The following is a 13,161-nucleotide window of genomic DNA, read 5'->3' as shown; positions in this document are numbered from 1 at the left end:
ATTTACATTTGGAAATATTAATAGCTATTAACAGCTATTATTAATAGCTGTTAATAGCTATTAACAGCAAATTACTTATGTGAACTGTAAGTGATCTATGTGTACTCTTCAGATCCAGGAACACCAGGAATGCTAATAAGTTTTTGCTATATATGGTAAAATATGAGGACCAAATCTTTGCTTCTGCTTTTTAACAGACTTAAAACATTTACTTAAACATCTTAAACTATCTACTTGAGATAACCTTTTACATGGCAGTAAGGAAAGAAGTGGATTTTGCAAGGTATACATAGATGAATTATATTGGGCTGAAAGAAGTTATGTAATACTGCTACTTATTACCTTTTGTGAATTATGATGATGTTTAGCAGTGCTAGATTAAATCCGGCGCCTCATGCCCGCTTGGCAGCCCTCTAACACTAAGCTACATCCCCAGGCCTTTTTAACATTAAAAATTATTTTTAATCATTTTTATTTTATTATTCTCCCTCCTTTAAAAAAAATTTTTTTTTAGATGCACACACTATCTTTATCCATTTTTATGTGGTGCTGAGGATCGAACCCAGTGCCTCACAGGGACGAGGCAGGCACTCTACCACTGTGTTACAGCCCCAGCTCCAATTTCCCCTCCTTTTTTTTTCCCTCCAGTATTTTAAAGTAAATCCTGGATATATTATTTTATCTGTAAATGTTTTAGTACTTTTTTATTCTTCCTTTCTCTTTATTTGGTACTAGGATCCAAGCCAGGGGCGCTCTACCACTGACCTACATTCCCATCCTTTTTTATTTTTCATTTTGAGACAGGGTCTCAATTGCTGGTATCAAACTTGTGATCCTACTGCTTCAGTCCCCTAAGTCACTGGGATTACAGGCATATGCCACCACACCTGGCAATGGAATTCTTTTTTTAAATATTTATTTATTTTTTTAGTTGTACACAATACCTTTATTTTGTTTATTTGTTTTTATGTGGTGCTGAGGATCGAACCCAGGGCCTCACATATGCTAGGCGAGCTCTACCACTGAGCCACAACCCCAGCCCAGGAATTCTTAATTTCATGTTTGGATTGCTTGATGCTAATGTATAGAGACTTTTTTTGGGTATATTGTCTTATATCTAATGAGCTTGTTATCTTATTTAGGAATTAAAGCATCTTTTGGTAGTTTCCTCATGATTTAAAAAAAATTTTTTTGTAGTTGTAGATGGACAGAATACCTTTATTTTTTTTGTTGTTAGCTGTTATGTGGTGCTGAGAATTGAATCTAGTGCCTCATGCATGCTAGGCAAGTGCTTTGCCACTGAGCTATAGCCCCAGACCTCCTCATGTTTTTTTTTATATACAATATTATAAATTATGTTATATACAAATAAAGGTTCCTTCTATTCTTTCCTACCAATATGCATTAAAAAAACTTACTGTATTGGCTAGATCCTCTAATACAATGTGAAATAGAAAGCGTGGTTGGGCTGGGGATGTATGTAGTTCAATCCCCAGCACCAAAAAAAAGTGTAGTAATTGTTCTTGACCTTAGTAAGAAAGAATTCAGTCATTTTTAGAAGTGGTTTTTTTTTTTTTGTGTGTGTGTGTGTGGGGGGGTGCGAGGGATTTACCCCAGAGCCTTGTGCATGTGAGGCAAACACTCTGTACCAACTGAGCTATATCCCAAGCCCCAGAAGGGGGTTTTTCATAAATGCTTTTGATGGGGTTGAGGGAATTTCTTTGGAATTGTTTTTACCATGAATGGACGTTAGATATTAGTTATCTATTTTGTGTAGTCAACTACCCTACAACAACTCAACTTAAGATGACAGTGTATTATTTCAGTTTTTGTGGTCAGAACTAAAGGTAGCTAAGCAGGGTTCATTTGATTTAGGGTTTCTGACAAGACCACAATCAAGGTGTAGACATTGGATGTGATCATCTCAAAGGTTAACGGGGTTTAGATCCCTTGCTAAGCTCATTTAGGTGTTTTTTTTTTTTTAGCAGATCTCAGGAGATCCAATCAAGGCTTATTCTTGATTTTTTGGTAGATTTCAGGTTCTTGCTAACTATTACCTGGAAACATCAGTTTCTATTCACGTAGGCCTCTCCACAGAGGTACCATAACAGGGCAGCTTGCTTCCCTGAGAGCCAGAACCCCAAGAGAAAGCAGAGTAGGATAGTAATCTTTTTGTATCCTAATCTCAAAAGTACCATCCAATCTCTCTTGCAGTATTTTATTGTTAGAAATGAGTCACTATGGTGAGTTAACTCTCAAGGGGAAATGATTAGACAATGGTTTAAATATCAGGAAGTGTGGATTATTTGGAGGCCATCAAACACAAAGATGATCATGTTGTTTTGTCTCTTTTACTCCAGAGGTGATAAAACTATAGCTCAACTATGGCCAAATCATTCCTGAAGCCTATTTTTATATGACTCACAAACCACGAATGGTTCTTACACTTTTAAGAGGTTGAAAAAAAGTCAATAGGGCTGGAATGTAGCTCAGTGGCAAAGTATTTGCCTCCCATTCACAAAACCCTGGGTTAAATCCTCAGTTCCAAAAAAGAAAAGACAAAAAAAAAAAAAAAAGATAAAGAAAAAAAACCCAGAAACCGTTTTTTTTTTTTTTTTTGAACACATAGCTGTGCTTATTTATGTACTATCTGTCTATGGCTGATTTTATAACTGTATCTGACATAGTTATAACATACTATACGGGTCAGGAAGACTAAAATATTTACTTATTTGGTCCTATTTCTGGGATAAATTCCACTTAGTTACAATCTAAAATCCTTTTTTTTGTGGGGGCTGGGGTTGTGGCTCAGTGGCAGAGTGCTTGCTCAGTGTGTGTGAGGCACTGGGTTTGACCCTCAGCACCACATATAAATAAATAAATAAATAAAATCAAGGTCCATCAACAACTTAAAAGCCCTTTCTAATTTTTTTATTTTGAGACCGATTCTCACTTAATTGCTTAGTCTCACTAAATTGCTGAAGCTGTATTCAAACTTGTGATCCTCCTGCCTCAGCCTCCTGAGTGCTGAGACAGGGTTTTGCTAAGTTTCTTAGGGCCTTGTTAAGTTGCTGAGGCTAGCCTTGAACTTGCGATCCTCCTGACTTCAGTCTCCCAAGTAGTTGGAATACAGCCGTGCACCAATGTACCTGGCCCATCAGCTGTTTAAAGAAAAGCCAGTCCTCAATAAACTAATTTAAAAAAGAGGGGAAAGCTGGACACTGTAATCTCAGCAACTCAGGAGGCTAAGGTAGAAGGATGGCAATTTCTAACCCAGCCTGACCAACTTAAAGGGACTCTACCTCAAAATAAAAAATAAAAAGGGCCTGAGATGTGAAGATGTTGCTCAGTGATAGAGTACCCCCAGGTTCAAACTCTAGTATCTCACACACACACCAGTTGATGAAATTCACTAGTAGAACCATTTAGGTCTGCGTGCTTGTTTGTTAGGATAGTTTTAAATTACTCACTGAATGTATATATTATAGGCCTATTCAGAATATGCATTTTTTTCTTGAGCCAGTTTTGGCAAATTAAGCCTTCCAGGAATTTTGTTCATTTTATCAGTATTGCCTGATTATTATTCATGATATCCTATCATAATTTTTTGGGTAAAGTATTTCATCTTCAACTTCATTTCTGCTTTAGAGTTTGTCTTTTTTTTGGAGGGGTGGTACTGGGAATTGAACCTAGGGGAACGTTACATTGAGCCACATCCTCAGCCATTATAATTTTATTTATTTATTTGGTACTGGTGGGTTTTTCATAGATGCTTTTGATTGGGTTGAGGGAATTGCTTTTGGAATTGTTTTTACCATGATTGAATTCAGGGGCACTCAACCACTGAGCCACATCCCCAACCCTATTTTGTATTTTATTTAGAGACAGGGTCTCATTGAGTTGCTCAGTGCCTGGTGGTTGTTGAGGCTGACTTTGAACTCACCACCCTCCTATCTCAGCCTCCCAAGTCACTGGGATTATAGGTGTGTGCCTATCTCAACCATTTTAGTATGTATGTATGTATGTATGTATGTATGTATGTATGTATGTATGTATATATTTATTTTCCTGGTTCTGGAGATTAAACCCAGGGGCCCTATGCATGTGAAGTAAGCATTCTACCAACTGAGCTATATCCCCAGCCCTTGTCTTTTTTTATTTTGAGACGGGATACCACTAAGTTGCTTAGGGTCTCACTAAACTGTTTAATCTAGCCTTTAACTTGTGATATTCATGCCTTGGCCTCCCCAGCAGTTGGGATGACAAGCACACATCACTGCACCTTGCTCCATTTTATTAGTTTTTGGTTGAAATTTCTATTTTTCTTTTTGAAAATATGAATATTGATATATTTTGTACCAAGTCCTCTTGCCCTTTTAAAAGGTATCATTTTATACAAAGTCCTCTGCTGTTCACTTTCATTTAACAGTAGGTCTTGGAACTCACACCAGAGAACTAGAGATTTTCTTCATCACTTTTATTTAACTAATCCTCTTCTGATAAGACACAGGATGGTTTCCTTTTTTGGGGGAAGAAGGGGTATCAGGGATTGAACTTTTAAGGGGCACTCAACTACTGAGCTGCATTCTCAGCCCTATTTTGTATTTTATTTAGAGACAGGGTCTCGCTGAGTTGCTCAGAGTCTTGCTTTTGCTGAGGCTGGCTTTGAACTCTCAATCCTCCTGCCTCAGCCTCCCGAGCTGCTGGGATTACAGGTGTGAGTCACTGCGCCCGGCAGTTTCCTGTCTTTTGCTGTTATAAAAATTAGCAGTAATGGGGTTGTAGCTCAGTGGTAAAACATCCCAGTTCTTTAAAAAAAAAAAAAAAAAAAAAAAAGCAGTATTCATTATTACAAACAGTAAAAATGAATAGCCTTGTACATATATATTATATATTATGGTTATAACTTATCATACAAAGGAATAGTGGGGGTAAGGAGTTAGTAAACTGTTTCTCCTATTTATCCTATTTTTAAAAAATTTTTATAGTTGTAGATGGACAGCATACATTTATTTTATTTGTTTATTTTTATGTGGTGCTGAGGATCAAACCCAGTGCTTCATGCATGCTAGGCAAGCACTCTGGCCCTGAACTACACCCTAACCCCCTGTTTCTCCTATTAAAGGCTTCCAAATTAATCTACAGATATAATATTTACTAGAAGAATTCTCTCTTTTGCTAGGGATGGAACCCAGGGCTTCATGCATATTAGGCAAGAAGTGCTATCACTGAGTTCTATCCTCCCTCTATTTTCTACATTAAAAACTGCTATCAGTACTAATTAAACTGTTCAGTCCTATGTTGAAGAGTTTAATCTTTTCATAGAATTATCTGCTCACTGTGGTCTTTAATTATTATCCTTCTGCATAAACACTGATTATGATTTTTTCTTTTGTGGTGCTTAGTACCAAATTAGGGCCCCCCCACATACTGAGCTAACTCCCCAGCCCACCTATAAATTTTTAAGTCTTACTTTAAATATCAAAGACAGAATTTTACAACCAAGAAAGTTGCTAAATACATTTGTTGTGTGTTCATTTACCCATTAAGTCCCAAGTTTTCAATTATGCAAAATTTTCAGTGAAACTGACATAGGTGCATTAAATTGGAAATAATTATCTAGAGCTTATTATATAATTTATTATCATTAACAATATTAATACTAATGAATATTATAACTAATTCACTTATTACTTTTTTCAAAAGAATAGAACTCTAAAAAAATACATTTGTTGGGCTGGGACTGTGGCTCAACGGTAGAGTGCTCTCCTAGCATGGGCAGGACCCAGGTTCGATTCTCAGCACCACATAAAAATAAAGGCATTGTGTCGTGCCCATCTACACCTAAAAAATAAATATTATAAAAATACATTTGTTTATTTCAAGGTTATTATATTCTCAACTTAAGTTTTTATTTATTTATTGAGTGAGAGAGAGAGAGAGAGAGAGAGAGAATTTTAACATTTATATTTTATTTTTCGGCGGACACAACATCTTTGGTTTTTGTATGTGGTGCTGAGGATCGAACCTGGGCCGCACGCATGCCAGGCGAGCGCACTACCGCTTGAGTCACATCCCCAGCCCTCAACTTAAGTTTTTTAGGTGTTCCATGAATGAAATGGTGGGACACCATGGGTTAGACTAATATAGCCCAGACATGGACTACGACATAACATTCTAAAACACAGAATACTTACGCGTCTGTAGTCTTTGTACACCCATTTAGATTTAACACTTCAATGTTCCTACAGTTCTGAGCAAAGGTCCTTTATGGGAAGAAAAAAAAAAAAGTGACAAGTTTCAAATGAAATGGGCAAAATGCGAAATATAAAAAAAAATAAGATATTGTTATTGGTAATATTGGTTGCTGGTACCTGTTATACTATGATATGAGAAATTAATATTTGGTCTTCATCCCTTCTTCCGGGCATAGAACTCCTAAAACCCTTGTAATTTTCTGAGTAATGAGTGACAGGAACATCTTTTATATATATAATATTTGGTCTTCCAACTATAACTACAATAACACAGCCTCATAAAAACCCCTAAATAATGGGGATTAGAGAATTTCTGGGTTGGTAAATCACGTGCTGGTTTATGTCTTAACTACAGGGACAGAAGTTCCTGTGCTTGGGAACCTTCTAAATCTTGTCCCATGAACCTCTTCAACTGGCTGTTCATCTGTATTCTTTACAATGGTAATAATAACTAAAGCACCTTTCTGAGTTGTATGGATCATTCTAGCAAATTACCAAACATGGAGAGGGGTCATGGTAATTCCTGATTTATAGCCCATTGATCAGAAGTACACAGCAACATGGGGCTTGCAACTTGTATCTGAAATAGAAGCAGCCCTTTGCACTAAGTCCTTGGCTTGTAGGATCTGAGCTAATTCTGGATAGTTAGGTTTAGTATTTAACTAAATTACAATATCCAGTTGTTGTCTAGAAAAACAAAGGATTGGTTGTAGGGTGGAGGGAAAAAAGCTATACATCTACTGTCAGAGTATTGTGAATAGGAACAGTTGAGTATAATACAAAGTAGTTGATAAGTACAAGTAAATAAGTTTTTTTTTTCCAAACCATAAATTCTTTTTTTGTACTTGGGGATTGAACCCTGGGGCACTTTACCACGTAGCTGAATTTCCAGTTCTTTTTATTTTGAGACAGGTTCTCACCAAATTGCTGAGGTTCTTGCTATGTTGCTGGGTCTGGCTTCAAACTTAGGATCCTTCTGCCTCAGCCTCCCAAGTCTCTGGGATGATAGGCATGTCTCACTACCCCTGGCTGAACCATCAATTCTTAAACACAAGTCACCAAAGATAATTTTATCCTATCTTTGAGTAAATAAAAATTCAAATAACAAAATACATTTTCTCAAGTTTCCAAAAGGATCATTTGTGATGAGAAATCTACCATTTTAAAATCATATTTCCTATTTCCTGTTATTTTTGTTTGTTTTGGTTTTGTTACCAGGGATTGAACCCAGGGACAATTAACCATTGAGCCACATCCCTAGCCATTTTGTACTTTTTATTTTGAGAAAGGGTCTAAATTAGTTACGGTATCAGTAAGTTGCTGAGGCTGGCTTTGAACTTGTAATTCTGCTTCCTCAGCCTCCCAAGTCACGGAGATTATAGGTGTGTGTGTGCCTCCATACCCATTGTACCTGACATTTCTGTGCTATAAATAATATATACGTGATGTATTTTCAACGTTTAGGGATTTAAAAAATTCCTCAGCTTTTTCAGAGTGAGATGGTGCTGTTCTTTACTTGAATCAAAGAGATTAATAGCAGTTACTTTTTTTTTTAACAGTTATGTTTTTACCTTAATGCATTGTCTCCTACTCCAAGACACCCACGAAGACTTAACTTTCGTAAAAAGCCCCCACATCGTTTTGAAATATTCTCCACTACTCGACCCTATAAAAAGAAACAGGTAAACAAAAAGATGACCAATCTGATTGCTTTTGAAAAGAATACATCTTCATTTTTGACAATTTATGGACAGAGAGAAAAGGTTTCTACTTGTTTCAAAGACCTAATTAAGTAGGAAAATTTCAACTTCCTTTGGGAATGCTTTCCTGATTAGCCCATCTACTTAAAACATGCCTGAACTTTACTTTATATTCTTATTTATTTGTTCAATTTGTAAAATATTCTATATTGAGTCTTTATGGCACTATATGCATGTATACTGCCCCCTTGGGTTAAATCATAGCCACTAAAGGACAACAACTACATTTATCTTTGTATACTTTCCAAAATATTTACTATAGCACTCTGCATATAGCAAGACTCAAAGAACACTTAAAAGGTTGGTAAATGATTTTGTGAGCTGTGCTGCTTTAAATATCTTAACACCCATGAAGATCAAAGAATTGTGGAAAACAATTCAATATAATGTTTGTAGTTATTATTTTAAAAACATCTTGTGAAGATAATGGAAGGTTCATATAAGGTTTTTAAAAATTCTTCAAGTGGGCCCTTAAGAGAATTTGTTTCTGCTGGAAATTTAAAGGAGAAAGAGAGAGGGAAGAGATTCTCAATCTTCTTAACACTATGAGTTATCTCTTATGTTCACTCTTCTGAAGAGAGAACTAAGGACTGCTTTAAATTCAGCTAAAGTAATTCAAACGCAAGTCATAATGTTTTCTATTTTAAAGATAAAAGGTTATACTAAAAGGTGAAATAGGTGGGTAGGGGATGAGCAAGAGGAGACAAAAAAACTGTTTCTAACAAAAACAATTTAATGAATGACACTGGTTTAATTCATTTTACATTCTCCACAAAAACTATTACCTTTGATTCACCAAGGGCCAAAATGCACATCTGAAGTATAATATAGCCAGGCAAAGTGGTACATGCCTGTAATCTAGAAGCTTAGGTGGCTGATGCAGGAGGATCACAGGTTCAAAGCCAGCCTTAGCACTTAGTGAGGCCCTAAGCAACTCGACAAGACTGTCTCTAAATAAAATATAAAAAAGGGCTGGGGATGTGGCTCAGTGGTTAAGTGCCCCTGGGTTCCATCCCCAGTACCAAAAGAAAAATAAAATAAAATAAAATAAAAGCCAGCCTTAGCAGCTTACAAGGACTTAAGCAACTTAGTGAGACCCTGTCTCAAAATAAACAATAAAAAGGGCTATGTCCCCACATAGCTCAGTGGTGAATTACCCCAGGGTTCAATCCCCATACCCCCCTCCAAAAAAAATATATGTAGCTGGGTGTGTGGTGGCTTAGACCTATAATCCCAACTACTTAGGAGGCTGGGGAAGGAGGATCACAAATTTGAGGCCAGACTGCAAAATAAAAAATAAAATATACTGGAGATATAGCTTAGCAATAGAGCATCCCTGGGTTTTATTCCAAGTACCACAAAAGTAAAATGAAAAAAAAAATGCAAATATCACCCCCCCAATAAGTTATAATTGTACTTGTTCTTCAATAAACAAATACAAAAATGACTTCTTTAAAACAAGCAAACACAAAATACAAGTTCACATTTCTACTGCAAAACCAAAAATTTTTCAGTCCTTTTCAGGACTAATATTTTTCTAGGTAATTTAGTATTACTTCAGTGAAATAATCCACTTATTTTCAAAAATTCAATAAACTCTTGGGAACTTTGGAGGCTACCATGAAGTTTAGATGTACTGAAAACAATAGTTCCTCTCTTGAGGGAAAACAAGATTTATATGGCTGAGGCTAACTTGTCCCATGTTGTAATTACTTGCAAGAGAATTGGGGCCACACACCACAAAATTATACCTCAATATCTCTCTGGAAATCAAACAGGTCAATTCGTTGCCAGTTACTGCCATCCAAAGCCAGAACATTCCAGGCCTATTTTGAAGAAAAGAAATAAGCAAAATTTAAAATGAAAAGAAAACAATATTCAAATTTACAATTCAACCAACTAATGACTGAAATAGATCAAAAAATTTCCTTAGCTTCTATCACTACTCCCAACAGGTGTGCCTTAATCCTGGATCCATGCTTTACTCTCAAATGAGATTATCTCATAAAATGAGTAGGTATAGAAACTAACAGCTACAAAATATCTTAAATTAGGGAAATTGAGGAAACAGCAGGTTGTGATAAATATCATAGCCAGAAGGTATTTTGAAACTGCAAGATTCCAATTTCACATTTATTTATTTATTTGTGTGTGTGTGTGTGTGTGTGTTTTGCTGGGAATTGAACCCAGGGGTGTGTGTGTGTGTGTGTGTGTGTGTGTGTGTGTGTGTTTTTTGCTGGGAATTGAACCCAGGGCCTTGTGCATGCAAGGCAAGCACCATACCAACTGAGCTATATCCCTAGCCCAAGATTCCAATTTCTAATCTCAAAATGAGACAGAATTTTAGGTGATGAAGAACAAGTCTTAGCTCCATCCCTAAATTGGAAACAAGATGTGAAACCAACGGAATGGGACAGTACACCAAATGCTGCTCTGTTTAACACATATCTATTATCTATAGTATCACTTGGTTAGATATGAAATTGTGACATGGTGATTTGGGACTTGAAAATTATATATTTTTTGTATAATTTCTCTGTATTTCATGTTTTCCTCATTACCAATTTACTCAGGTAGGTTTGTAGGTTTTTCAATTAATCATCATTCTATCCCCAACTTGATTTGGTGGTAATTTTATTTATTTTTTAAATTATTTATTCTTTAATTTTTGCAGTACTGGAGACTAAACCCAGGGGTATACTATCACTGAGCCACAACCCCAACAATTTTTTATTTTCAGACAAGGCCTTATTAAATTGCCCAAGATGCTCTTGAACTTGTGATATTCCTGCCTTAGGCTCTTTAGTCCCTGTGATTTCAGGCATAGGCCACCTCATTTACCTTCAATGGAAAGTTTAAGATTTTCATACATCTTAAACAAGAAAAGGGAGGTAAGAAAGGGAGAAATGAGTCCAGTGGGAGTTAATTTGTTGTCGCTCATTCTATATTTTCCTTTAAAAACTTTCCCTGTTAAATTTAAAAAATAAAAGTATTGGACTGGTGGTGTAGCTCAATGGTAGAACACTTGCCCAGCATGTGCAAGGCCTTAGGTTTGATCTCCAGCACTGCAAAACAAAAACAAAACAAAACAAAATAAACAAAAGTTTTAATATTAGAGTCATAAAGTTATGAGTCTTTAATAAAATTTAAAAGGGATTTAATATTGATTATACTTATAGCTATTTCTCTGAAATTTTTAAAAAAGAATTTCTGGATATACTTATAAGCCTTAGGATAACTGTCACATAATCAATAAGAAGAATGTCAGGGGTATGAGGGTAAGCAAGGAGTTATAGAAATAGCTGCAGTTTTCTCAGAAGTTTAATGTTACTTTTCTTTTAATGGCTTCATTTTTCCAGTGGCTTAAGTGGTTAGCCAGGGGAGGCAACCAATAAAACATTTAAAGGTTATATGTTTAATAAATTCTTGGGCTAAATGAATCTCTGATTGATGTGCTATTTCTTATTTCCTTCTATTATGTTCTTCAGCAAGCAGAAAACATGCAGAATTCAGACTAAAATTATAAATGACAAATTCCTCTCTAGAGTCTGCACTGGGAAAAAAACAAAACAAAAAAAACTTCAAGCATAGAGAACAATGGAATATAAACCTGGTGCAGTGTGGTCCATACGTATAATTCCTGGGACTTGGGAGGCTGCGAATTAGTGCCTTGCTTTTTGCTGAGGCTGGCTTTGAACTCATGATCCTCCTGCCTCATAAGCCACTGGTATTACAGGCATGCGCCACCACGCCCAGCCAGACACAATAATTTAGTGAGACCCTCAGCAGTTTGGTGAGACCCTGTCTCAAAAGGAAAAAAGGCTGAGGATGTTGTTCAGTGGCAAAGTGCTCCTGGGTTCAATCCAAAGCACACACACACAAAAAGAATATGCCAAGTATGGTAGCACATCCCTGTTAATTCTAATGACTTGGGAGGCTAAAGCAAGAGAATCACAAGTTTGAGGCCAGACTTAGCATGACCCTGTTAAAAAAAAAAGGGGGGGGGATGGGAATGTAGCTCAGTGGTAAAAACACCCCTGGGTTCAAAACACAGTAGGGGTGGGAAAGAAAGAGAACAATAAAACAACTACTAATATAAAATTTTCCAGATTTAATGAAAAGTGACATTGTGACTTCCTTCCCTTAAAGTTAACACATATTAAGAAGGAAGAGGAACCTGCAAATGAAAACAATAACTGAAAACTCATTTAAGTCAACACTCCTAGGGTGAGGCTGTGTAACTAAACAGGTTTAGACACTGATCTGGGAATTTTGTTTCTGGGTGTTTTGTCACCTTCACAATGGAATCAGAAAGGAAAATCCATTCACTTGTAAGTGGCCATGTCTAAAGGGACCACACAACTAATGGAGATAAAAATGTCAAAAGAGAAATCACTGAAACACCATTGTTAATTTCCAAAATGGCTGACAGACATTAAGTATGGCTTTCAGGATGCAGAAATTAAAGTTAGAATAAGGGGAAATTCTCTATATTAAGATTTATTTGTGGTGCTAGTAGTATGAAGGGACATCTGGGCCCACCTACACAAATAAACATAATACTTTATGGTACAGCCATATTACATATCAGTACCTGGCAAACAGTGGGCTCTCAGTAAATATTTGTTAAATGAATGAACAAACAGAAAGCTGGTGCCTAATTTATAAAAAGATGACAACTGCAAATACATGTTCATTTTATTACTGATCAGATACCTGTATTACAAAAGGGGTTAGAAGCAGTTCATAAAGCAATTTTTCTACATCAGAGATTATACCCTTTATATCAGTGGTAGCCAATAATATTAGGGTATACGGCCATTTTGTCACAGCAATATTAAGTGACAAAAATCGAGAGTCAAGTATAATGTAGAAACTGACTTTAGGAAAAGTGATTTGTTCTACAACCATTTTGTTTTTAAATTTTATCTTTCAAGGAAAGAACATGGGGATAAAATAGCATGAGAATTAGATGTTTAAGAGTCTTTTATATGTATGTGTTTGTATCAAATGAACAGGAAAAACAATAAAGAAAATTTCATTAAGTTAAGCATAGCCTTTTTTTTTTTTTGTCCCAGGGATTGAATTTAGGGGCACTTAACCACTGAGCCACATCCCCAGCCCTAATTTGTATTTTATTTAGA

General features: G+C 36.1%; 1 protein-coding gene across 8 annotated transcripts in view; it reads right to left on the bottom strand.

Moving 5' to 3' along the window:
* Window positions 1-13,161, bottom strand: part of Fbxl20 (F-box and leucine rich repeat protein 20) — a 102,568-nt gene that overhangs the window by 18,755 nt on the left and 70,652 nt on the right. For 5 of the 8 annotated variants that reach the window (XM_048785307.1, XM_048785321.1, XM_048785295.1 and 2 more), the window contains 2 exons: window positions 9,769-9,843; window positions 6,198-6,266 (listed from right to left, as the gene is read on the bottom strand). In XM_048785307.1, coding sequence (XP_048641264.1) covers window positions 6,198-6,266; window positions 9,769-9,843 — 144 coding nt within the window. Of the gene's footprint in view, window positions 1-6,197; window positions 6,267-7,828; window positions 7,924-9,768; window positions 9,844-13,161 lie in introns of all 8 variants that reach the window. The other 3 variants (XM_048785301.1, XM_015506680.2, XM_048785283.1) reach the window with 1 other exon arrangement.

This window comes from Marmota marmota, unplaced genomic scaffold (assembly GCF_001458135.2).
Source record: "Marmota marmota marmota unplaced genomic scaffold, marMar, whole genome shotgun sequence".
Taxonomy (NCBI): Eukaryota; Metazoa; Chordata; class Mammalia; order Rodentia; family Sciuridae; genus Marmota; species Marmota marmota.
The sequence above is the reverse complement of the archived record's forward strand: the minus strand, read 5'-3'. Positions and strand labels throughout refer to the sequence as shown.